This window comes from Ipomoea nil, unplaced genomic scaffold (genome assembly GCF_001879475.1).
Source record: "Ipomoea nil cultivar Tokyo-kokei standard unplaced genomic scaffold, Asagao_1.1 scaffold3384, whole genome shotgun sequence".
Taxonomy (NCBI): domain Eukaryota; kingdom Viridiplantae; phylum Streptophyta; class Magnoliopsida; order Solanales; family Convolvulaceae; genus Ipomoea; species Ipomoea nil.
In genome coordinates, this window is record NW_017619812.1 from 1,262,549 (window position 1) to 1,289,883 (window position 27,335).

A 27,335-nucleotide genomic window follows, 5' to 3' on the forward strand; every position below is an offset into this window, starting at 1 on the left:
CTTTGCACAAATAATCTGGCCATTTTATAAAGCATATGGTATAGAAAAAAACCACACAGTATGCTAGCAAAAAGAGTCGAACCCACAACCTACCCACTTGCACAGCAGCCATAAACCACTCTACCGTCTCAACACATATGTACAATTGCAGTCAGAAATAATTTACCTTAATAGCTATTCCGAAAACACACCCAAACACAATTTCCATCCAAACTTCAGTTTAGCATTTCATACCCAAAAACATATCATTGTCTAAAATATTTTTAACTCATACTAACCCTAAAATGGGTATCCAAAGTAGTAGAGATTCCAAAATAGATAATATATGGGTTTTGCAAAATAAGGAAAGAAGAATTAACCACTTACCTAAAAACATCCAAATCTTAGCTATTAAACTCGCCCAAATACTCCTTGTCAAAATCCCTAATATTTTCAAACATTAATCTTAGGGTTCAAATGATAAACCCAACTCAAAAAGAGTGAAAAAATGGAGATCAAACTCACCTAGAATACTCCCAATAACTTGAGACCTGAGACCTAAACTTGAAGAAGATGGAGATCAAAGCTTCAAGATTTTTCCTTCCCCTATCTCTCTAGTAAATTCTCCTTATCTTCTTTTAAAAGAGAACTTTCTCCAAGACCAAGAGGTTCCTTAATCTTTAAGGGTAGAGAAGGGTAATTTAGTAATTTTATCTAATATCAAATTTTAATAAGCTTTGACTTGTTGACCTCATTTACTAAACATATATATATATATATATTATTTATAAGGTTGTGGGTATTACAGGATCACAAGGAGGTAAACAAGTCTAGGTAACTAGGTTGGCCCTTAGCTGACCAGCTCAAGCCAAGAAGGTCAATAGGCCGCTCCTCCTAGGAGTCGGATTTGGAACCTTGTGATTACCAAGCTAACAGCCTAACCAACTTGGTTAGGGTTACCCAGCAAAATATTAGTTTTGAACATTAGGCTAGCCAATAGCCATAACAAATTCTCACACGAATTCTATGCACTCACCTTTAACGTCTGTCTGCATGTTTGTGTCTCCACGTCAAGAATTGAATTGATACAACACTCTCAGCAGCCGCTGCAAGATACCTGCCAAGACGAGGCTGAAATCTCACCTGAGCCGTGCCACCCTATTTCAAATAATGAACATTAAGATCAAGTCATGATACCAAATAACAGTGACAACGAGGAAAGAACACACCATATATATTTATAACATGGAACTAACAAATTACAGTACCTTGAATGCTCTAGTGCAGCTACCATTTGTGATGCTCCAGTACCTAATCTCACCATCCCCATCACAAGAACAGATCAAGTCTTCTTTATTGGGATGGAAATCTAGTGACATAACACCAGCAGAATGCCCAGTAAAATTCCGAAGGGAGTAGCCAGGCTACACAACCAATACAGGTCCAATTAGGATAGTTTTAAAGAAACCATGTCAAGAAGCTTCTCTCAAAACCTCCTTTCCGTTTTTCGTTAGATAAAAAATAGGACTAGCACATGCATCTTCAGAAATAACTCACATAACTGTTATGCACAATCTAACCATCTATCTTCAAATTTGAACGATCTACCAAACTTTTTAAGTTTGTACATGAACAAATTTCAGAAAAGAAAAGAAACAAAGTACAGTATAATGTTGGCTTACATTGTCAGCACCCCAAACTCTTACACTCTTGTCGAAAGAAGATGTTGCAAGGCGGGCCATGCTTGGACTAAAACGAACATCAGTTATAAGTGATGAATGCTCTTCAAGTGTAGTTTTTGGCTTTAAGGTATCTGTATGCCACAAAACAGCCTGCATGACCAGATAATGAAACAAAACTTGTGAAGATCAGAACAATCAAATATGAAGCAGTGAGGAAATTCAGTAGCTCTGACAAGCAGCTTTCCATCTGATGAGAAGTGGCAGCAGACTACTTTACTCACACTTGCACGAATAGAGTTTACTTCCGTAAATGTGAACCCTAATATTATAATTTATTTACATCAAGTTCATTCCAATGCATTAGACGGACTAAAACAACATTAAGTGCAGTATATATTCTTTGGCGGAGTTGATGCTTTAGAAGATTTATCAAGTTTTACATAATTTTGAGAATATACATCAGAGACTCCAGTTTTGCAAAATATGACACGAGAAGTAGCATGCTACCAATCTAGAGAGTTCATAGACATCAATCTTGAAACACCATATCAAAGCACAAATTAAAGGACAAATCAGGAAAACGGAGAAAATCAGCAAAAGAGATAAGAAAATGCATTTAGTACTACAAACTACTTTTGTTTCTCAAGTGAAGGTTAAATCATTGCATCATGATTCATGAACAATAGTCAAACGGCTGTCTAATCATCCTCAAATTCACAAATTCAACAGATTTGGAAGGTTAAGCAAAAATGTGGTCAATATAAAAGCCAGTCAACTATCAAGAATCTAAATAGGTCAAGTAATTTGGGAGGTGGTGCATTTTTCTATTATTATACAAAATGGAGGAGTGCATAGAATGAAACAACATAAGACCAGATAGTGAAATGCTTTTGGTTCTATTTCCTTTTGGATTGTTGGCTAGCTTGGATTTGAGATAAATAATACGTCCCTGCGAGTGGCTAGCATAGCATGGACTGCTAGTTGACATTTTCTAATCTTTTAATTTTTTCATATGCTACTGGTATTCATATTTTGCTATAATTTTTAAACTAATTAATAATTTATTTGGAGAAACATTAATAAAATATGCTAGTTGTCTGCCCTATTATTATATTTAATTTGAAATGAAATTTTAATATTATCATGACAACTAATTAATATGCTAGTTGTCTATTGTTATATTTAATTTGAGAAAAAATATTAATATTCTTCTCCCAAGAAAATATTAATATTATCATGACAAATAGTCAACTATTATGCTAGTTGTCAATTGTTATATTTAGTTTGACATTAAAAAAGAAATCTTAATATTATCATGACAACTAATATGCATGTTAGGTTGTCTATTATTGTTATAGTCAACTTATATTCTGTGTAATTTAGTGGGTATCCAATTGATGAGTCATCTAATTAACAATCAATTAATCCGTAATTATTATCTCTTGTTTTAATTATTGTTTGAACAATAACACCATCCAAATACTACTATAGCCAATTCGAAATTCTCAGATCCATCAGTAGTTCAGAAAAAGAAGAAGAGAAAAAACAATTTAATTCAGCAATGGAATGTGTTGTTGTGATTAGTCTACTAGGAACAGTAGATCAACTACAGCGTCTTCATCTTCATAATAAAAACAATCCTTGTTTGATTCTTCCTGAGATAGATCTAGATGATGCTCAAATCATCCTATCCACCTTAAAGGACAAGCTCCATTTCTTGCACGCCTATCTTCACAAACCTAAGTCCATAATTACCTCTGATCGCGATCGGAAAGCAGTGAAAAGGCTGGATGAAGAAATCAGAGATGTTGCAATGAAAGCAGAATATGAAATCGAATCCAAACTGGGTGAAGTTTACTTGGCGGCTAACCAGCAGGGTGAAGATCTTCATCGGAGCTTCCAACAAGTGTTGAAGGATTTTGAGTGTGTTGAGGTGCGCATCAGAGATCTGCAAACCAAACATACAGCAGGTATGGTGTCTTCTTCTTCTTCTTCATCATCAACACCACCTTGTTTACAGCTACAGAACGTCAGGGATGGTGTCTCCTCCTCCTCCTCCAACTATGATTTTGAGAATACAATGATAGGAGTCAAAGGTGATGTTGAGAAAATAAAAGGCATGCTCATTCAAACTTCTGCGTCCACTCAACTTCAAGTCGTTTCAATTGTGTCTCACTTTGACATTCAAGCATGGACGGTTGAAGGTCAAGTACACAGTAAGAGAAATGTAGTGATTGATATTCTAAGTTGTATTGTGTCATTGAGCAATGAAGAAATCTCCAAACAAGATGATGAGCAGCTAGCAGAGCAACTCCGCAAACTCCTGATAGGCCAAAAGTATTTCATTGTCATTAATGACCTTTGGACGTCAGAGGAGGCATGGAATGAATTCATGAGTACATCTTTTCCAGATGATAGAAATGGAAGCCGAGTTCTGATAACTACTCGAAATAAGAAAGTAGCTGAATTTGCTAGCAGCTCAGACATGTGGATTTTCAGAACACGTAGTCTGAATCCAGAAGAAAGCTGGAAATTATTAAGCAAAACTGCTACGTCTAATGGAAAATTATGTAGTCCACCCCCTGAATTTGAGATAATAGGGAGATGCATTGTTGAGAAATGTATGGGAATACCACTAGTAATTGTTTTGATTGGTGGACTTCTGGCCACACTCAACAACTCACCAAGCCAGTGGCAGGATATTCTGTTCACCATTTCATCATGCAAGGATCGTTTTGAGATACTGTTGTATAACACAATTGAAGTTTGCTACCATTATTTGCCTACTCACCTAAAAGCTTGTTTTCTTTATTTCGGAGTTTTTCCTAAGAATACCGAAATTCATGTGAAAAAGTTGATAAAGTTATGGGTAGCTGAAGGATTTGTAAACCCAGAGATGAACAAGAGTTTAGAAGAGATATCTAAAGATTATTTGTGTGATCTTATCAATAGAAGGCTAGTTCAAATTCACAAGAGGAGTTCGGATAGAAAAATCAAATCATGTATGCTTCATGATATATTACATAAATTTTGCTTGAGAAAAGCAATTGAGGAGGAGGATATTATGATGGTTAGTACAACGGAATATGATAAGTTTCTTGAAGGGCGTCGTTGGGTAAGTCGTCAATATGGTTGTTGGTCAATTGCTACAAGTTATTTTACTAACTCTTCACTTAAAATTCGTTCCCTTTTCTACTTTGATGATAATTTATATCTTGCAAAGTGTTGGTCATTCTCATCTTTGAAGTTGTTAAGAGTATTGGACTTATCACTAATAAAATATTGGCACGGCATGCCTAGTGAGATTGTGAATTTGGTTCATTTAAGATATTTAGCTTTAACAACTATAGGTTATGTTTGTAACTCTCAATTGTTTAAGCTCCAAAGTTTGCAAACTCTCATTCTCTCCGCGTGGACAAAAGAGTTTCAATTGCAACTGCCATGTGATGTTTTGGATTTGCCATGGTTAAGGCATGTGCGCTTTGACAAGGGATCTTCATCTTATCTCCCAAACTTGGTTCAAGAAAACTTACAAACTCTTTCATGGTTCAAAGTTACTGGACAGGACTCCAGAACAACCAACTTTACAAAAGTTCCAAACCTGAAGGAGTTGGGGATCTACATTGAAGGTGAAGTATTGCCTAATGCTCTTGAGAGCCTTGCTCAGTTACATCAACTTGAGAAGTTAAAGGTTAAAATGGGAAGGGTAGAGCGGTTTAATCTCCCAAATTGTTTTCCATCAAACCTCAAGCAATTGACCCTTAGTAACACGTATCTTTCATGGGAAGATATGGAGATTATTGGCAATTTACCCAGCCTTGATTTACTCAAATTGAAAGATTTTGCTTGTTGTGGCCCAGAGTGGACACCACGGGATGGGGAGTTTCTACAACTAAAGTTCTTCCTTATTGAGCGCTCTGATCTCGAACATTGGAATGCAAATGCAAACCATTTCCCAGTTTTGGAGCATCTAATTCTAAGATATTGTTGGGACTTGTAAAAACTTCCAAATGATTTTAAGGAGGTTCATACATTGCGATTAATTGAGTTAGGCAATTGTTGTTCTTCTCTTGTGACTTCAGCAAAGGCAATCCAACAAGCGCAACAAGATTTGGGATATGAAGGACTCGTTGTTCGTGAAGTAACTAAGGTCTCTTTCTAATTCCCATTTATGAATTATGAATTTTTATAAATAGTTTATGAGTCTTTTGCTTCTATTAATCAATTTTTATTTTAATTCCTCCTTCCTCTCGTATTTTTTCTTAAATTTTCTGGTTTTTTTTATTAGATTGAGCTGCCAACCAATGAAAGCTCAGAAAAAAGGAGTGAGTATGCAATTCGATAATTTTGTGTTTGAGGAAATCTGGTTTAACCAAGGTATGCATACCAAATTACCAATGCAACATCAAAACCTAGCTACCGTCTCTTTTAAACATTTTATTTTGGGTATTTGCAAAGAATTTTAGCTTTTCCGTTTGTGTTTCTTGAAGGGAATCATATATAAGTTACAATGATGCATTGGCTTCATTCCCATAAATGCATCCTTGCTGCCTGAAGTTGTGGTGATCTCATTTTCAGCCTGCCTGTTATTACAATGACGTTGATGTTGGAGTTCATCTTCAATAATGTGGTTGGTTATTGTATTTGATATGTTGAAATTTTTCATGAGTGATAGTCTATATATTACTGGATTGTGAGATTCATTGAAGTGTTGGTGTTAAATATGATTTGGTATTTGGTTGAGATATTAGTTCTAAACTTACTCTACCCAAACATTGGTTCATTGGGTTTGTTTGACTGTTATCACAATGATGTTTCATTGAGTTGTTGTTGGAGTTCATCTTCCATAACGTTGGTTGGTTGGTTGAACTGTTATTGTATCAAAACAATGGTTCATTGAAATGTATGATAATGTTGTGTTGGAAAGCTTGAACTTAGGAACAATGGTGTGTCTTCATTACAAAGCAGAGAAAGCTCATAAGAGCTGGGAATTGTACAGAGTGAAAGATTACAGAAGGAAGAAGCATTATCCGGCTACTTAAGCCCTAGAGTAGTTATAACTAACAAAACTAACTCAACTAACAAAACTAACTAGCTGCATTATCTTCATCACCCCCCCCCCCCCCCCCTTAAGCTGGAGAATGAAGGTCTTGAAGTCCCAGCTTAGTATGAAAAGAATCAAACAAGGGAATAGGCAATGCCTTGGTGAATCCATCTGCTATCTGTTTGTGGGATGGAATGCTCATCAGCCTGATTATTCCTTCTTGCACCTTTTGTCTGACCACATGACAGTCAATCTCTATGTGTTTGGTGCGTTCATGAAAAACATGGTTCTCACTTATGGCTATAGCAGACTTGTTATCACAAAACAAGGAAATGGGACTGGCTGTGCAGCTGTTTGCTTGTAGATCTGCCAGAAGATATAAAAGCCACTGGATTTCACACACTATAGAAGCTAAAGCTCTGTATTCAGCTTCAGATGATGATCTACTGATGGTAGCTTGTTTCTTGGTCTTCCAAGAGATGAGAGACTTCCCAAGATAGATGCAAAAACCTGTTATAGACTTTCTGGTTTCTGTGCATGTAGCCCAGTCTGAATCTGAAAAGGCTTGTAGCTTAAGTTCAGAGTTGGAAGCATAGAAAAGTCCTTTTCCAGGTGAGGCCTTGATGTATCTTAGTACCCTATGAGCTGCAACCAAATGTGTGCTTCTTGGTTTATCAACAAATTGACTTAATTGCTGCACAGAATATGAGATGTCAGGCCTAGTGTTGGTTAAATAGAGTAGTTTGCCAACCAATCTTCTGAACATTTCAGGATTGTCAAGAAGTATGCCTTCAGTGTTGTTAAGCCTAGTTCCTGGAGTGCAAGGTGTCTTGGCAGGCTTGGCATCTAGAAATCCATTTTCATCTAGGATTTCCAATGCATACTTCTTTTGACAGAGGATCAATCTTGTACTTGTTCTGACTGCTTCTAGGCCTAGGAAATAGTTAAGCTGCCCAAGATCCTTGATTCTAAAAGCTGAATCTAGCATATGCTTTAGCTGCATTATCTGATCAGAGTTTGTTCCTGCAACAAGTATGTCATCTACATACACAAGCAAAGCAAGGAATGAGTTATTAGATGACATAGTGAATAGAGAAGGATCTGATGATGATTGCTGGAAGCCATAGGCTAATAAAGACTTTGTTAGCTTGGCATTCCATTGTCTGCTAGCTTGTTTCAATCCATATAGAGATCTAAGCAATTTGCAGACTTGATTGGGCTTATTAGTTTTGAAGCCTGGAGGTAGGACCATGTAGACTTCTTCATCTAAATCACCATGTAAAAAAGCATTATTTATGTCAAGCTGCTGAATATCCCAATTATTTGCAATTGCCACTGCCAAGAAGGTCTTGATAGTAGTCATCCTTGCAACAGGAGAGAATGTCTCTGTGTAGTCCACTCCCATTTGTTGAGTGTATCCCTTAGCCACCAACCTTGCTTTAAACCTTTCTATGGTACCATCAGACTTATGTTTGATTTTGTATACCCACCTACATCCAATGGGGAGTTTTCCTGTGGGTAAGTCTGTCAAAATCCATGTGTTGGTCTGAACTAAAGCATCAATCTTAGATTCCATGGCCCTTCTCCATTCATCATGTTTTACAGCCTCATGATATGAATGTGGTTCTATAGGTGTGACTATAGAAGATATACAGAATTTCTGTATAAGATGAGGAGAAGATATCTTACTTGTTCCAGTGTTGGATATAGAGTGACAGTAATAGTCATTTAGCTTATGAGGAGCCACCCTTAATCTAGTTGATCTTCTAGGCTGTGTACTGTGATTATTTGTTGCACTAGACCTCTCAATGCTCATATCAACACTGGCCATACTGTCATTAGAACTGCTGCTGTGATGGCTTATATCTCTAGGACTGTTTCCATCACCAATTTCTGAGGTGACACTGTGAGTGGGAGTCCTTTCATTAGGTTCTAGAGCTCCTGAATTAGGTGAAGCCTCTGGGAGGGGAATTTCAGTTGAAATGGGAATTAGAGGAAGTGAAGGACTGTCAACATCACATCCATCTGAGCTTTGGCCTTCTGTTTTCCTGAAGGGATATGTGAGCTCATAAAATCTGACATCTCTGGAAATGAAAGTTACTTTGTCAATAAGATCATAGAGTATAAATCCTTTCACATTTGCTGGATACCCCAAAAAAACACACTTTCTTGCTCTTGGTTGCATTTTGTTCCTCCCCTGGGAAATAGTGGCCCCAAAGCAAAGGCATCCAAAGTTTTTGAAATGTTCTTAGCTAGCATCTTTTCCTGTCAATAGTTTAAGAGGAGTGCTTCCACCAAGAACATGAGTGGGTAACCTATTAATGATGTAAGAGGCATGTATCACACAGTGTCCCCAAAATTCTAGGGGCAATCCAGATTGAAACCTCAAAGATCTAGCAACATTTAAAATGTACTGATGCTTCCTTTCTACAATTCCATTTTGCTGGGGGGTATATACACATGTTTTCTGATGGACTATGCCTCTCTCAGCATAGAAGTCATTCATCAAGAATTCTGTCCCATTGTCTGTTCTTATCATCTTAATCTTAGCAGAGAATTGAGTGAGCACATAGTTGTAGAAATTTTGAAATATGTTTTTGACTTTAGATTTACTTTTCATCATATGTAACCAAGTAAACCTGCTGCAGTCATCAACTATGGTTAAAAAGTAATGTTCACCTTTGAGGAAAGCCACAGAGAAGGGTCCCCATACATCCATGTGTATGAGATCAAAACAGTTTTCAGCTTTAGAAGTGCTAACTGGAAAAATAGACTTCTTATGTTTAGCAAAATTGCAAGCATCACAGACAAAATCACATTGCTGCTGTAAGGGAGTAGCTTTTATTCCATTCAATAGGGAAATCTTATTAATGGGATAGTGTCCCAATCTATTATGCCACAATCCTATTGTCACACTATTACATTGAGAGTTATCTACAACAATTTGTTGAGCATTCTTCTTAATAGGAGGACTGTTGATCAGATATAGGCCATCCTTTTCTCTAGCAAAACCAACCTTGGTTCCAAGTGGACCCTGGACAGTACAAGAATCAGCATCTATCACAATCTTGCACCCAGACTGCTTAGTTAATCTACTAGCAGATATGATGTTAAAAGTAAAGGATGGGATATACAGCACATTTGTCAGCAAAATATTCTCTTCAAGCCTGATTTCCCCTAAGTGAGTAACACTGACAATATCACCATTAGGTAACTTCACAGATAATCCCTCAATCTTGTGATATTTATCAAGAAATTGCAATGAGCACACAATGTGATCTGTGGCTCCTGAATCCAATATCCATATCAAGTGTGTGTGAAGAACAGCATTAACATGAATTCTAGGTGCAGAATTACCTTCATTTTGTCCTTCTGGAGAATCCTTGAAATCAGATTTGATTCCAGAGGTGTTCACTGTCACAGCTGCATTACTCAACACTTGACCACCATGGTTTTGATTCTGAAGGAGAGATACCAGCTTCTGGAATTGATCAGCTGAGAGGCCTGTGTCATTCAACTGACTAACTGCTGAACTTGATGGTTGTTGTGTGTCTTGTGACTGTTTGTTCTTGGATTTGTATCCTGCTACCCACCCAGGTGGGAATCCATGTTTCTTGTAACATTTATCAACAGTATGACCAAGCATGTTACAATAAGTGCACTTGGGCACATTCTTACCCCCATTATTTGAGAATTTCTTTCTATTATTGCTGTAAGTTGCAGCTGCTACCACAGATTGTCCTTCCCCAATTTGGATCTGACTTTCATGAACAGCATTGGACTGAGCATAATCACTGCATCTTTGGGCATTTGAGCCTCTAAGTTTTCTTTCAACCTTCAAGGTCATATTCAACACTTTCTCCATCTCTGGAATGGGGTCCATTACAAGCACCCCAGATTTAATTGCCTCATATTCATCATTTAACCCTTCCAAGAATCGGATCACTTGGTCCTCATCCCTTTGTTTCTGCATTCTACTCATTAGAGTGCATGAACATCTTGGCACACACTCGCACAGGAGTAGAGGCCTTAATGCACTCATTTGTTGCCATAGGGCATTACTTTTTGTGAAGTATTCATTCACAGTCATTTGTCCTTGCATATTTCTAAAAATTTCAGTTTGAATTTCAGAGATTCTATGGGGATCAGATTGGGAATACCTCTTCTGCAGTGCATTCCAGATGTCTATGGCCTTGTCATAGTACATGACGCTCTCTGCTATGCTTGGATTTACAGACCTTAGAATCCAGGAGCATACAATACGGTTGCATCTTCTCCAAGTCGTCAATCTCGGATCATTAGCTTCTGGAACTGGAACGGTTCCATTGACAAACCCGAACTTGTTCTTCACCTCCAGTGCGATGCGCATCGATCTACTCCAGGAATTGTAATTGGTCTCGGTTAGAAGAGGTGACACAAGACTGAGATTAGGGTTCTCAGTAGCGTGTAAGTAAAGGGGATCTTCAAATTCGTCATTGTGCTGATTCGATGGGATTTGGCTAGTAGAGGCTCCTGTCTGCTCTGTCTGATTGCGGTTTCTGTCACCGGCCGGCTCCATCACAACTGCTGCGGCGTAGCTCCGGTAAAGCTCGGATACCATGTTGGAAAGCTTGAACTTAGGAACAATGGTGTGTCTTCATTACAAAGCAGAGAAAGCTCATAAGAGTTGGGAATTGTACAGAGTGAAAGATTACAGAAGGAAGAAGCATTATCCGGCTACTTAAGCCCTAGAGTAGTTATAACTAACAAAACTAACTCAACTAACAAAACTAACTCTAGGAAAAGACAAAAGAGCCCTTGGCTTATAAAAGGAATAGAGCTGAGCTTGCTGTTATCTGCTATGATCTACTGATGGCTTCATGGCTTCATCATCTAGCTGCATTATCTTCATCATGTTGTATTGTGAAGTTTCATCGGAATTCTTATTATGGCTCAGCTCTTATGATGTTTGTGGTGTGTTGTGGAAATTATGAACTTCCATTTACAGCTTGCAAATCTCTAATGGTTAGCATGGAATTGGCCAGGTCACATTAAAAATCAATCGTTATATGGTGGACCATGAGTCACACAACTGTGTGGATCATATATGGTTCAAAATGATGACATACGATAAACCCATCAAGTAATGACAGCGTGTTGTGCAGTACTTTTTAATATATATATATATATATATATATATATATATATATATATATGTGTGTGTGTGTGTGTGTGTGTGTGTGTGTGTGTGTGTGTGTGTGTGTGTATATATATATATATATATATATATATATATATATATATATATATATATATATATATATATATGTATGTATAAACGAAAAGCAAACGTTTGGCTTCGTTACCTCTTCAGCACACCATTGTTACATATCTAATCTTCAGAACAATTGTTTTTTTCTCTTTTCGACGGCCATCGTTACAAGCCTAAATTAAGGTATTAATAATATTGTTACTTCCTAGGGGGGAGACTCGTGTCATGGTTTAGCAAGAAACAAAACTCTATAGCAACGAGCACAACTGAAGTTGAGTACATAGCAGCTGGAAGTTGTTGTGCACAAATCCTATGGATGATGCAACAACTTAAAGATTATGGTATAGTGGTCCAAGAAGTGCGAATCAACTGTGACAATACAAGTGATATTGCCATAACCCACAATCCTGTGTTACACTCTCGAACCAAGCATATTGATATCAAATATCACTTCATTCGAGATCATGTTGAAAAGAAGGAAATTCTGCTCGAATATATTAACATTGATGATCAATTGGCAGATATTCTCACCAAACCTTTAAATGAGAATAGATTTTCATCCTTGAGACATGAACTTGGGATGATCGAAATGACTTGACCGAAAGGAGGAATCAGATTGCTCCAGAGCATGCGCAAAAGATTCTCGAGATATTCCAAAGAGAAAATCTTGACAGGAATAAATGCAGAAAAGTAGAATATCTTGTAGATATCTTCACGCAAGATAACTACTTTTTCAACTTTAAAAGGACCTTCTTCACACATAAAGAAAGCACACTAGTCTCTTACAGAATTCTAGCTTTTCTTTAGTATTTTTGATTGCAGGTATGAGTCAAGACAAAGGAAATGAGAAAATGATAGGAGAATCCGAAAGGCGTGCTATTCGGCGAGAGCAATATCTGAAGGAAGCTCAAGAGATTACCGTCGCAAAGGTTGTCAAGATCAGGGAGCATCACCCAAACGAAGTAGAAATCACTTTCACTTCATCTGAGATTGACGAACAAAAGAAAGCTATAGACAAAATCCTAGATGAATCACGAGCCAATCAGGAGTACTATCTGAAGCATGCTCGAAAGTTCGCTAATGAAAGAATCATGCTAATTAAAAATGCTGGCAGCAAATCTGATGGTGGGACACCGGCCACGTTTCGTTGGTATCCTATTCAAGAAAGAGCACAAAGCCTAATGGATCTTTCACATGTCCAAATCCGTGCACCAACCGAACTAGAGTCTCACGAGTCGTTCCTCACTCTCAGTGAGTTAGATGAGTATAAAGACATGAAGAGCGTGCTCGAAAGGATTGATGGTTGTGATCTTTCACCATCCAGTACTTCACCTAATCTGTGTACTCCACTGAAGTCGACTGCAAGCAGCAAGAAAAAGATAGATTAACTCCTTGAATCTCTCTCAAGCATGTTATCCTCTTCTTTGAATAAATTATTGTCCCTTCTACTTATCATTCATGTGATCTCATGTTATTCTCACTCATGCCATGATATCGTTCCTGACCATTGAAGATTCTCACATATCTATAGTCAAACACTCCATTATGACGCATCGATTTAAGGGTCACATCGATAAGCGAAATCTCTTAAATTTTCGAAATGAGAATTAATGGCTATTCTGGAAATTTATGGTGATAAGAATTATCATCACTGACCCGTGAATGCCTTGCTCCATCTATTTAAGAGCGGATGAGTCCTCAAGCAGTTCATATCTTCTGGAAATGGATAATCAGAAAAACAAAAAATTTGGTGATCTAAGTGTTGCAAAAACTACATCCAAGAAAGCCAAAGGCCCAAAACCTGATAAGATGAGCAAAATTCTTGCTCGATACACAGAGCAAGAGCTGCGTGAGCTCAAGGAGGACATTGAAGATCCAGAATTCGACGAGAATCTCATAAAATATATCGATAGCATCCCTTTGCCCATTGGCCTCCTCCTGTCAGTGATACGGAGTCCGTCGTGTCTCTCAACACCTGGAAGAATGAGGTGAGGGCATGCTTGGATGGAAAATTTGAAGATGAAGACTCCGTGGATAGTCCAAGCTTCAAGGAAGGAAAAGATAATTAATCGCCCTTCTATCTCTCTTAGGACACGTGTTTTAGTACCATGTTCTTAAATGTAATAAGTGTCCTTGTTTGAATATCAATGAAGATCTATGGAGGTTATTTTATCTTAATTGTTGCGAAGCTTTATTTGGTTCGTAACAATCTTTGTGATTATCGCTAAAATTCAAACATAAACATGTGAAAGGACAGCGAGAGATGCCTATGGGACCAACAAGGAATTTCCGTAATGATTTGTTACATAGTCAAACAGTCATTATCGGAATGTGCGTTACTAGTCAAGGCTGCAATCAATACACGGCTGAATAACGCAAATACATTGAATGGTCATTCAATTCTTCCCAAAATTCAAGACCCGTGATTCTCAGATCTTAACTATAAAAGGACGTGAGCGATGAGCATTGAACTCACTTCTTTCACATCTAAAACTCTTCAAGGTTAGAGTTGCCATGGATCCTCGTAAACCAGTGACAAGAGCTACAACCCAAAGGCAAAAGGAAACTGCTCGGCGAATCCGAGAAGAACAAGCGGATCTTTATCCCGGAAACAGCCTAAGGGCACCACTGGAGATCTCTTCCGATAGTGAACAGTATGAACATCATGAAGGATTTCTGGTCTATGACCCTGAAGATGCACCTGTTGCAGATTAGCAAGTTGCACCACCCCCTGTGGATGGAGGAAGAACCTTTCCAACTGCAGAAGATTGGAAGAAACCTCATGCAGACCGTGATTATCTCACTTTTTTGAGCACGTACAAAGGAGAACCCGAACTAAGCGATGAGACGGAAGAGGAACCAGATTCTTCCTCTGGTTCCAATGTGACCAAGACCTCAAGATGGTTTAGTCAACAGTTGGGGAGATGAAGCAACACTGTTTTGGGAGAATAGTTTCTATGTATTATTAATGATAGCAAGCACCCAATATATATACAGAGAGAACCCAAAGATTAGGAAACTAACCTAAATAACAGGAAACAAAATACTGGATTAACTCTAACAACTTGGACTATTCTAACTGCTTGACAGGGGAAGATAATGAAAACCAGAGAGGAGGCAAGCAAAGGCACGAAAGGAAAAGAGAAGAAGTAGCCTTCCTTTCGTTAATATGCTAAGGATTTTTAATGTAATCCTGTTTTATGTTCTCTCTGGTTATCTTAAATAAAATCTCTTATGTTTCGTGTTGATCTCTCTTGAACGAAACTTTATTTGTTTCATATCTTCTCACACACGAATCATCTCTGAATGAGAACATCACAAGTCAGGAATATTTCTGAGAGATGGTATGACAGTCTCGGAAACAACAACTACTCTCTCGACAGACAAGGATGCTTTGAATAATATCGAAACTCGAAACTTCAGGGAATTGTCACTCTGATAAGTCTCGTCAAAAGGATATCACGGCCCGTGACCCTCATCCATCTATATAAAGCAGCCATCTCTTTAAGAGTTCTCACATATCATATCCTTCAAATGGACAAAGGCAAGAAGATTGCATCTTCTGACGATGAGGCAAAGCACGACCGAAAGAAGAGAGGAAGAATCCAAGGAGGCCATGGAGAAAGCTCAGAAAAGCGTTCAAGCTTCATGGTTGCGGATAAGGTTATTGCAACACCTACTCATAATGAAGTACCACCTCCACGAGATGGATCTGGAATTAATCGCTTGGACACTTTCATTAACAACCCTCTGTATGATAGAGAGTATGTAATGTGGCTTCGCGATCTTCCTTGTAATGATCTCGAAAGCAAAGAATACGAGATATCTGAAGCTGAATATGACTCTGTTCTAATAGATCTTCTCGCCTTCGAGCTCTTCTGCAAAGACTACTTTGAGAAGCGAACTCTTGAGCTTCAGAATGGAAAAGCCAAGAAATGAGGACGCTGCAATCCTTTATCGTGTTCTAAGATGTATTAGATGATTAAGTCTGTTCAGTGTTGTATCCATGTTTCGTGTGCTTAATAATTAATCATCTTCATGTTTCGTGTCTTAAATGACAACATCTTTGAAACATCATCACTCGAAAGAACAACACATATCTTCACGAAACTTTATTTGTTTCATGGAGTATTGTGAATTGATGCTTCTCTATCAAGCCATCATTGCAAGAAGATCAAACGGTTTCTTGAAGAAGTTTTTATCCCAACCGTTAGATAAAGTTAGTGGAAAACATCGTATGGTCGAGAAAATCGGTTCACAACCCCGTGATCACGCCTGATCATGTCAATGGAAAGGACAGGCATTTAATGCCCATGTCCCATACTTGAGTGTATTTCTCTCTCCACATTAAATATGGAATGACAATTTTTGATCTGATATCTCCCTTATCAGATGAACCTCACAGAAATATTGCCTTATATATGCTAATTGTCAGACTTGACCCAAAGCCAAATCTGAGCCTACCCATACCCTTTTCAAATTTGAATTGCGGGTTACCCATCAACGCGACCCTAAGAATTCGGGTATATCCTATTTAACCCTACACTCTCATTCTCATAACCCTTCCTTCCCACCTTGATCTCTCTCAAAACCTCTCATTCTTCACCAAGAACCTCCAACCTCCTCAAACAACAATGGCGAAGAAGTCTAAAACCAAAGCCTCCAAAGAGATTCCATCCACAACCACTAGAAAGCTTCAAACGTTTCCCACCTTGGATGAAGCCTTCATCAAATCCAGAGAACACTTTATTGCGTGTTGATACATGTGGGATGCACACGGATTTCTCCAATATGATCTGAACAAGAAGTTTGGGGACTCGGTCATCCGTCTACTATAGGAAAGTGGTTTGTATAGCTATGTAACTCATGTTTACACCTTCTTCTATCCTTTTGATGTTGCACAGTTTTATCTGAATGCTACTGTATCCTCTTATGCATCTACGATCACCTCCGAAGTAAACGACACAACCATTTCTTTGACCTCGGAGGACATCAAAATGGCGTTTGGTTTTCCAGAAAGAGATGCATCTTACAATTCAAATTTCTCATTATATTTCTATGATCAACATGCCTTTTATGTCCAAATCAAGAATGCTCAGAGCCGAACTGATGAAAAATGGCCTTTGAAGAAGAAGTGGTTCAAGTTGGATTATGAATTTGTTGCAAACATTTTCAACAAGATCGTTGACCACAAGACATCCGGGACAGATGATGTCACGCAAGAAAAGTTGAAAATTATGCATGCCTTCTAGTATAGTTATAAAGTGGACTTGTCGAAAGTTGTCTTTGATCATCTTCGAGTCCATGTCACTGCAGGCAAAACCTCGGATGGTGATATATGGAGAAAGGTTGGATTCGGTCTTATGATAGGCCACTTGCTCAGCTTCAAGAATGTCACACTAAGAGGGAGCACTTCACCTGGCCCGAAAGTTTGCCACATGAAGTCAAAGCCATCAGGTTATGATAAGCAACGGGCCATTGAATTGAATCTGCCCATTCCAGAGTCAAAATCAAAAACGAAGTCCAAATGAATCACCTCTGATAGTGATCAACCTACACCGAAGCGCCAAAGGCGAACACGAAAGGTCAAGCATTCCTCTGAAGAAGGCTCATCTCCTTCTCTTTCTACTGTTCAAGAAGACGAAAGTGGTCATATCTCTCCGAAAGATCTAGCCACTATCCCAACCTCATCTCCAATTCCTCTCGAGATTGCAACCAACTTGGCAGCCGAACCCACCCTACAACCTGCACCAATTAAAGACAAAGTCATGTCCCCATCTACACAAGTTCATCAGATTAGCAGCTCTAAGCAAACTCAAGTAGAAAATTCGTCTGAAGATGAATGTTCTGACATTGGTCGAACTACTAAAGTCAAGCTCCATTTTAGACCAATTCACACCAAAGCTCGAGAAATAATGACTCGATTAGCTCCACCTCCTCCTACTACTCTCTCCAAACTCAGGAAGAAGTCAGTTACACCCCCGCCTACTGCTCAAGGGGAAGATAAATCCGAAAGTGCTTTTGCAGTCAAGAAATTCTCTCAAGCCCTTGCCATTGTGCGGGAAATGAAGAAGCAAAAATTCACACCCGAACGTTCCTTACCACAAAACCTATTGCTACAGAGCAGGTCCACCCGATTCTGACACAAGAACCTGCAATGGTAGAAAAGGACAAGTGTGTTCCTTCTTCTAATGATCTCTTAAGTCTCCCACAAGAACCTAGCTTGCCAGAAGAGACGAAAGAAGAGATCAATGAGACCAGAGAAACTCCACCTCTATCGAAAGATCAACTGCTTCGCCAAGCTATTTGAGGAGTATCAACGAGTTCTAAGATGGCAGAAATGGCGTACATCTCCTCTCGACGTCTTCCTTGCAGGACTTGATGAAATGCGAGAAGAAGAAGTCTTTGCCATAAACTGGCTTTGCACGAAGGATGTCTATGAAGCTGTCATGATTCCTAAGATAAATCGGGTGTGAGACCCCGTATTTTCCCTAAAAATAAACTATAGTCTCAAAATTAAATATTTTAATAAAAATATTTATATATGCCTAATTATTCGAAAACGGGCTCGGGTCTACCTATTTTTGTGAACCAACATTTCTGTACAAAATATTCCAAGCCCCAAAATGATTTTATTCCTAAAAGCCTAATAATGACTCTTGATCCAAAAGAGTTACCCAACCCAAGTTTAACCAAGCCCATGAGTATTTGTAAATATATATGTGTGATCATTTTTGTATGCCCAAGATATATGTATATATCATATATGGTTCTTGACCCAAAAGGCTTCCCTAACCCAATCAAGCTAAGCCCAACCTAATCTTAACCCTACCATCCATAGTGTGTGTGCTTGTAGTGTATCTTTCCTTCTCTAAATCTCAGTAGCAGATTCATCGTTCGTCTCCTTCATGTGAGTTCCACCGCCGTTTTTAGCTAAGTCAGCAGCTGCAAACAACTCGCCACCTTGAAGCTCTACCTTCCTCTTCTCCGTCCAGTAGCAGACTTGTTATTCTATAGATGTTTTATTCTCTTTACAATGGCATTGATGCAAGCCTAAAGCTTCATTAAGGTGATAATAACATTGTTATTCTATAGACAACGTTTGCTAATATGTATTCAAAAAACATAGACAATATTTTGTACTGTCTTGTGGTTGTAATACCTGAACAACATTGTATGTGGTTTGACCCAAAAATTAAATGATATTGAGTGTTGCTAAAATGAACCAATATAATTGTCATACATGGAAGGTATATTATCAACTAAAACTGTGCTTGAATTAAAATAATGTTTTAGTATTACTATAATGAAACTATTGTGTGTATAAAATGAAATTGAATGATGAGAGAGGTTGCTACATGGACCATAATGAAATTTGCCATCTACCATTGTTAACGGAAAACACTTCAAACTACGTCGTTTTTCTTCTTGATCCATGTTGATGGTCCACTGTAAAATTTGTCCATTAAAAATTTCTCCAACCTAACTCGCCTAAAATTGGGTTAACCAGGCCTAGTACAACGGTTTGAGCCTCCTTTTGATAGCTCTACCGGCAATGTATGCTACCATGGCAAATGATTATGTGGACCATGGTCCACACAGTGTTATGTAGACCATAAAAAGTATATTTTTAATATATTAAAGTACATTATTTTTGTACTGAATGTACATTATACAAAATAATGTACTTTTAGTACTCAAATAATGTACTTTTTTTAATATAAAGTACATTTTTAATATACTAAAAATACATTATTTGTGTACTGAGTGTACATTATTTGATAGTATAAAAAATAATATACTTTCAGTATTCAAATAATATACTTTCGAATAGTATAATTTATGTACACAAATAATATCAAGGCCCTGTTCGGCAAATGACTGTTAGCTGATAGGGCAAATTATACTGTGGACCACGGTCCACAAGGCATTGTGGTCTAGACATTAAAACGGTGTTGTTTCTTTTAATGAAAAGAAACGGCACATGTTTTGCGCCGCTCCGCAAAAAGTAACTTTGATTGTATAAAATATTCAGTTTCATTTTGTATACACTACACAGCACTTTCATTTCAACACAACTACAGTTTTATTTCAATTCAATTGCAATTTCATTTGATAATATAAAAATAATACGTGAGACAATGTCAGTTTAGATCGGGATGCTAGCTATAATTGGGAGGTCGAATTAACTGCGATCAAAAGATCTAACTTTACCAATTACGGGAGTGGATTTACTCACGATCAGCGGATCGAACTCTTGCGCGATAAAGAAATCAAATTGCACCGATCTAGGGATCGACTTGCACCAATCGGGAGATTGAACTTTTAACGCAGTCTAGCGATCAAGTATTACCAATCGAGGGATTGGATTTTACTCACGGTCTGGGGACCTCAACTGATCATGCGGATCATAAGCGGGAACGCTCTTCCTAATGCCCTTCACTCGGGCTAACTGGTTGCGTCTGATTTGAGCTCGGTCAAACTCTAATCTAGATTACTTGACTAAAAGATCGCTCTTAGCCGATTACGATTGGCTGGCTTTGACTATTGCACTAATCACTACGACTTGCTTTTGAAAACTAAGAGTTATTCGGTCGGGGCATTTTTCCCTCTTCTCGCACTCGGTTTACGAACCGAAAATAGCAAGCGGAGGGACACTAGGAGACCCGACGGCTTAACGACAACGAGATGCGTTTCGAAAACGACAATAAGATGAATGAGAAGTTTTCTCCCTTTTACGCTCGGTTTACGCGAGATGCGCTCCATTTTTATTTTTAATCAATTAGTCAATTAGAATATCATATGCAATGATATATTTACCTAATTTTTGTTCGAGTTTTAATTGATTATGTATAATATTATTATTGAAATATTTTCGTTGCATTTTTAATTTAACTTTATTATTGTTTAAAATATGCCTTTATTATTTATGATGTAGAATATTATTATTAAAATATTTCCGTCCAATTTTAGTTTCCATCAATGTTTAATTAAAATGCAATGATCTAACCATTTATATTTTTCATATTAGTTAATTATAGATCATTTTTTATTTGCAGTCAACTATTAATATTCATTTCATTTTATATTTTCAGTTAATTAGTAATATCATATTCATTTTCAGCCAATTATTCTTTTTTTTTTCAGTCAATTAGCCAATTAGAATATTAGATGTAGTGATATTTTTACCCAATTTTCGTTCCATTTTTAATTGATGATGTAGAATATTATTATGGAAATATTTTCGTTTCATTTTTAATTTTCGTTGCATTTTTAATTTAACTTTATTATTGTTTAAAATATGTCTTTACTATTGATGATGTAGAATATTATTATTTAAATATTTCCTTTTTCATTTTGAATTTACGTTTGCTCGATGATGTAAAATATTATTATTGAAATATTTCCGTTCCATTTTTAAAATTGTGAAAGATTTATGACATAATTATGATTTGATGTATTATATTGCGTAATATTATTGTGAAAAATTAAAATGCAATAATATGACCATTTCCCTTTTTTCATTTTAGTCAATTATGGATCATTTTTTATTATTAGTCAATTATAAATATTCATTTCCTTTTTCAATTAACATAATTTATGTTACTTTTTTCATTTTTAATTTTCGGTCAATTATTAATATTAATTTATTTTTTCAGTTTACCTAATTTCCATTCCATTTTTAATTGATGATGTAGAATATTATTGTGAAATATTTCTGTTCTTTTTTTTTCCATTCTTTTTTTTTTATATATAAATTTACCTTTACTATTTACTATTGTTTGGGTGGAAAATCAAGTAAATATGATTTTGTTTTTAATTATAGTATAGATGGACTCATTTACGAATTGGTTCAATAAATCGTAAATATTACCAATTGTTTGGTCACAAAATAAGCTTTATCTAATTTATATATATATATATATATATATATATATATATATATATATATATATATATATATATATATATATATATATATTATTTAATAAATTAGAAATTATAAAAATAAAAAATGATTAAACTGTGTAAAGTATATTAGTGAATATTACTGATTATTTGCTTAGAGGAATTGCTTACTGAAAAAACTTTAGTGAATTATTTTATTATAAGCAGCAAAAAATTGCGTATATAAATTAATAAATTAGTTGTATAAATTAAAAATGAAAAAAACCGGAAGTACATACTTAAAATTAGATTTCTAACTTGTTTAATTTTCAAAATTTTGGAATAAATTTGTAATTGTAAATAGTAAGGTAAGAATAATTCTTATGCAATATAGGATTTGGCAACTCAATTAATATTAAGATTTCGTGCAATGAACATGTATTTCATCTTGTGTACTCACTTAAACGTTAATTTATTTTTATACAATAATTATGCATAATAAATTAATATTATGCTAATTAATAACTAATAAAATTTATTATTAATTTGACCATTAAAATTAGTTTAGATGGAAAAAAAAAAAAAAAAAACATATATGAATTGGTTCAATAAATCGTAAATGTTACCAATTGTTTGGTTAGAAAATAATCATTATCATTTGAGTTAATTGATTAAATTGATAAATTATACTTAAGATAAATATTACGGATTATTTACTTATATAAAACTTTTATTAAATTATTTTATAATAATGAGCGAAAAATTATATATATATATATATATATATATATATATATATATATATATATATATATACCATATTATTTATTGGTTATATACCATATTATGAATTTACGACCATATGAGAATATGAAAAGAATAAATGTACAACATAATTAATACTACATATTACATAATACCATACATAATTATTATTTTTAATACCACGCATACGATTACCATACATACATACTTGAATTAGTTATCAATATAGATTTCTTAAATTGGTTATATATCATCTTATGGTATTACGTCCATATGAAATAATATTAACATACATAAGATTACCATACACACTTGTTAATATTTAGATTTATTAAATTGGTTACAATTCATATTATAGTAAAATAATTCTTATGCAATATACGATTTGGCAACTCAATTAATATTAAGATTCCGTGCAATGAACATATATTTTATCATGTGTACTCATTTGACCAAAAATATGAAGATTGGTTCAATAAATCGTAAATATTACCAATTGTTTGGTTAGAGAATAATCTTTATCAAATAAAAAATAATTAAATCTCTATCATTTTCATATGCTGCTGCTTTAGGCTTTTGTAAGGAGCACTACTTCTGATCCTCAACACATTGTCATGGCTCCAAATCCTTGTGTTACTCCTATGGGTGCTGGAAGGGCCGTCACATCAGAAAAAAGAAATATTAATAGTCCAAACTCATTTAATGATGTCCCCTCTCATGCAAATGAACCTGTAGATCTAGTTGCTCAGAGTCCACTAATAATTAGATGGTTAGTTTTTTTTCTATCATTATGAATAGTGCATTATTTAATCCTGCCCAGAGTGCAATATAATAATAAATAACTTTTAATGGATTGAGATAAGGTATTAGAGAAATACCTTTTAATGGGTTGAGCAAACTCGTCCAGATTGATGATGATGAAGATGAAGTAAAAAGTGCATTACTTGCCCTCAAGCACAAACCTTATGCACAAAAGGTTGATGGTACTGGAAATCATGAGGTAAACATATATGTTTTGGGCTATTTTCATCAAAATTATTATAAAGATAGATGTTATAGACTATTTATGTATGTCATATAATTTATTGGGTCTTAAAAAACAGTAAAAATTGAAAGAAACAATATTAAACTTAATATTGATGTTTAACGAACTTACCCCCTAGATTAGCTTATATATATAATCAATATATTCGTAGTTTATATAATATATGTAGATAGATTTTAAATTTCATCAATGGTATGATTTTCTATTCTTTGGCTATGACTATCTCTTGATCTCAATGGCTATGAATGAAATGAAATAAAAATAAAAAATTTTATTTTTTACAAAATCTTCCCTATATTCATATTTATTTAGTAGATTAATAGTAAAACAACATATAGAAATAATTTTAAAACATTATGGCTTCTCGAATTACATATTCTTTTTCATTGTTTCCTTTTTACTGCTAACCTTATTATTATTAAGAGTTTGGATGGAAAGTTAAAAAGAAGGATTTAGTTTTTTTAATAATAGTATTGATTTGAAATGAAATTTTAATATTATCACGACAACTAATTTGCTAGTTGTCTATTGTTATATTTAATTTGAAAAAAAAAAAAAAAAAAAGAAATCTTAATGTTATCATGACAACTAATATGTTAGGTTGTCTATCTATGGGTAGCTGAAGGATTTGTAAGCCCGGAGATGAACAAGAGTATAGAAGAGATAGCTGAAGAATATTTGTGTGATCTTATCAATAGAAGGCTAGTTCAAATTCACAAGAGGAGTTTGGATAGAAAAATCAAATCATGTACGTATCTTTCATGGGAAGATATGAACATTATTGGCAATTTACCCAGCCTTGATTTACTCAAATTGAAAGATTTTGCTTGTTGTGGCTCAGAGTGGACACCAAGGGACGGGGAGTTTCTACAACTAAGGTTCTTCCTTATTGAGCGCTCTGATCTCGAACATTGGAATGCAAATGCAAACCATTTCCCAGCTTTGGAGCATCTAATTCTAAGATATTGTTGGGACTTGGAAAAACTTCCAAATGATTTGAGGAGGTTTGTACATTGCGATTAATTGAGTTAGACAATTGTTGTTCTTCTCTGGTGACTTCAGCAAAGGAGATCCAACAAGCGCAACGAGACTTGGGACATGAAGGACTTGTTGTTCGCGATGTAACTAAGGTCTCTCTCTAATTCCCATTTATGAATTTTGATAAATAGTGTATGAGTCTTTTGGTTCTATTAATCAAATTTTTTTAATCCCTCTTTCCTCTCCTATTTTTTCTTAATTGTTCTGAATTTTTATTTTATTTTTTTATTAGATTGAGCTGCCAACGAATGAAAGCTCGGAAAAAAGGAGTGAGTATGCAATTTGATAAATTTGTGTTTAACCAAGGTATGCATACCAAATTACCACCGGAACATCAAAACCTAGCTAACATCTCATTTAGACATTTTATTTTGGGTATTTGCAAAGAATTTTAGCTTTTCCGTTTGTATTTCTTGAAGGAAATCATATACAAGTTGTGGTGTTCTCATTTGCAAATTGTCTGTTATTACAATGATGTTGATTGGAGTTCATCTTCAATAATGTGGTTGGTTATTGTATTTGATATGTTGGAATTTTTCATAAGTGATAGTCTATTACTGGAGTATGAGATTCATTGAAGTGTTGGTGTTAAATATGATTTGGTATTTGGTTGAGATGTTAGTTTTGAACTTAATCTATCAAAACAATGGTTCATTGGGTTTGTTTGGTTGTTATCACAGTGATGTTTCACTGAGTTGTTGTTGGAGTTCATCTTCCATAATGTTAGTTGGTTGGTTTAACTGTTATTGTATCAAAACAATGATTCACTGAAATGTATGATGTTGTATTGTGAAGTTTCATTTTCGGAATTCTTATTATGTCTCTTATGATGTTTGTGGTGTATTGTGGAAATTATGAACTTCCATTTGCAACTTGTCAAGCTCTAATGGTTAGCCATTAGCCATAAAGGCATAATGGGCTCAACTGGTTGGAATTGGCCAATCAATCATTATATGGTGGACCATGATTCACATAGCTATATAAATTATATATTGTCTAAAATGACGCTATATAATAAACCAATCAAGTAAGTGCAGGACAAATTATTGTGTGGACCATGGTTCATTCAGTAATGAATCATAACAAAAAGTACATTTTTAATATACTAAATGTACATTATTTGTGTATTGAATGTACATTATACAAAATAATATATTTTCATTACTCAAATAATATACTTTCTCTGAATACAATATACATTATTAATATACTAAAAGTACATTATTTTTGTACTAAATGTACATTATTTTATAACATACAAAATATGGTCCACACAGCTTGTGTGAACTATGGTCTACCCAATAATGATTGTAATTACAGGGTGTAGCGCAGCATATATATATACATATATATATATATATATATATATATATATATATATATATATATATATATATACACACACGAAAAGCAAACGTTTGACTTTGTTACCTCTCCAGTACCCCATTGTTAGGTCTCTAATCTTCAGAGTAGTTGTTTTCTTCTCTTTGACAATGTTTTGTCATGTGGTTGTAATACCTGAATAACATAGTATGTGGTTTCACCAAAAAAGTTAAATGATAGTGAGTGTTGCTATAATAAACCAATATAATTGTCATACATTGAATGTATATTATCAAATAAAACTGTAGTTGAATTAAAATAATATAATGTTTTAGTATTGCTATAATGAAATTATTGAGTATATAAAATGAAACTGAATGATGAGAGAGGTTGCTATATGGACATCTACCATTGATAATGGAAAACACTTCAAACGACGTCGTTTTTCTACTTTGGTCCGTGTTGCTACATGGACCATGATCCACTGTAAAATTTGCCAATTAGGAAAATTATTATGTGGACCATAAAAAATACTTTTTTATATTAAAAGTACATTATTTTTGTATTGAATGTACATTATACAAAATAATGTATTTTTTCTTAATATAAGGTACTTTTTAATATACTAAAAATATATTATTTGTGTACTGAATGTACATTATTTGATAGTATACAAAATAATATATTTTCAGTATTCAAATAATACACTTTCAAATAATGTAATTTATGTACATAATATTGTAGCTTTTGTTTATCAATGGATACCAATATGTGATTTTCCCAATTATTTCTACTTTAATTTAAATGTCAAATCCTCTACATCCTTTAATATTGTAAACATTAATTTCTTTACAAAGAAAAATAACAAGTTTGACTTCCAAAGGGAGCGCTCTATTAGTTTCCTTGATTTGTGCCAGCCAACTATGAAAAATATAGACTAGTTAATCTCTTTATGATCTTTTACCGACTAGAGTCACCAAACGAAATTTACCCAACCACATTCTCGGGCATTGGTTGCAAATATTTCTCGTCGTTCAAATAAAAAAGGGCATTTTATTTTATTTTTTTATTCAACAAACTAAAATTCTGTCAAGTTAAACATTTTAAGTGTGGTTGTTTGCACAAAATTAGCTTTTCACTTTCTTGAAAGGAGTCACATATATACAAGTTATATGATGCCTGAACTTTCCAAAAATGCATGCATCCTGGCTGCAGGCTAAAGTGATGATTCAAGATGTGTTGAGATCTATTTAAATGTTCCATCAGTAGCTTCAGTTTTTTCATATTATTTTTATGTTTAGTTTGTTTTCATTTATTATA

General features: G+C 35.1%; 2 protein-coding genes across 3 annotated transcripts in view; one reads left to right on the plus strand and one right to left on the minus strand.

The window, feature by feature from the left end:
- LOC109171012 (putative disease resistance RPP13-like protein 3) overlaps positions 1-27,335 on the minus strand; it is a 69,468-nt gene that overhangs the window by 29,525 nt on the left and 12,608 nt on the right. The gene's annotated exons all lie outside the window — the stretch shown is intronic.
- Positions 3,998-27,335, plus strand: part of LOC109171014 (putative late blight resistance protein homolog R1A-10) — a 60,176-nt gene continuing 36,838 nt past the window's right edge. Inside the window, exons 1-3 of one of the 2 annotated variants that reach the window (XM_019320150.1) lie at positions 3,998-5,290; positions 24,496-24,784; positions 24,925-24,987. In XM_019320150.1, coding sequence (XP_019175695.1) covers positions 4,054-5,290; positions 24,496-24,677 — 1,419 coding nt within the window. In that variant the 5' untranslated portion in view covers positions 3,998-4,053 and the 3' untranslated portion in view covers positions 24,678-24,784; positions 24,925-24,987. Of the gene's footprint in view, positions 5,812-5,949; positions 5,976-24,495; positions 24,785-24,924; positions 24,988-27,335 lie in introns of those variants that run through there. The other variant, XM_019320149.1, reaches the window with a different exon arrangement.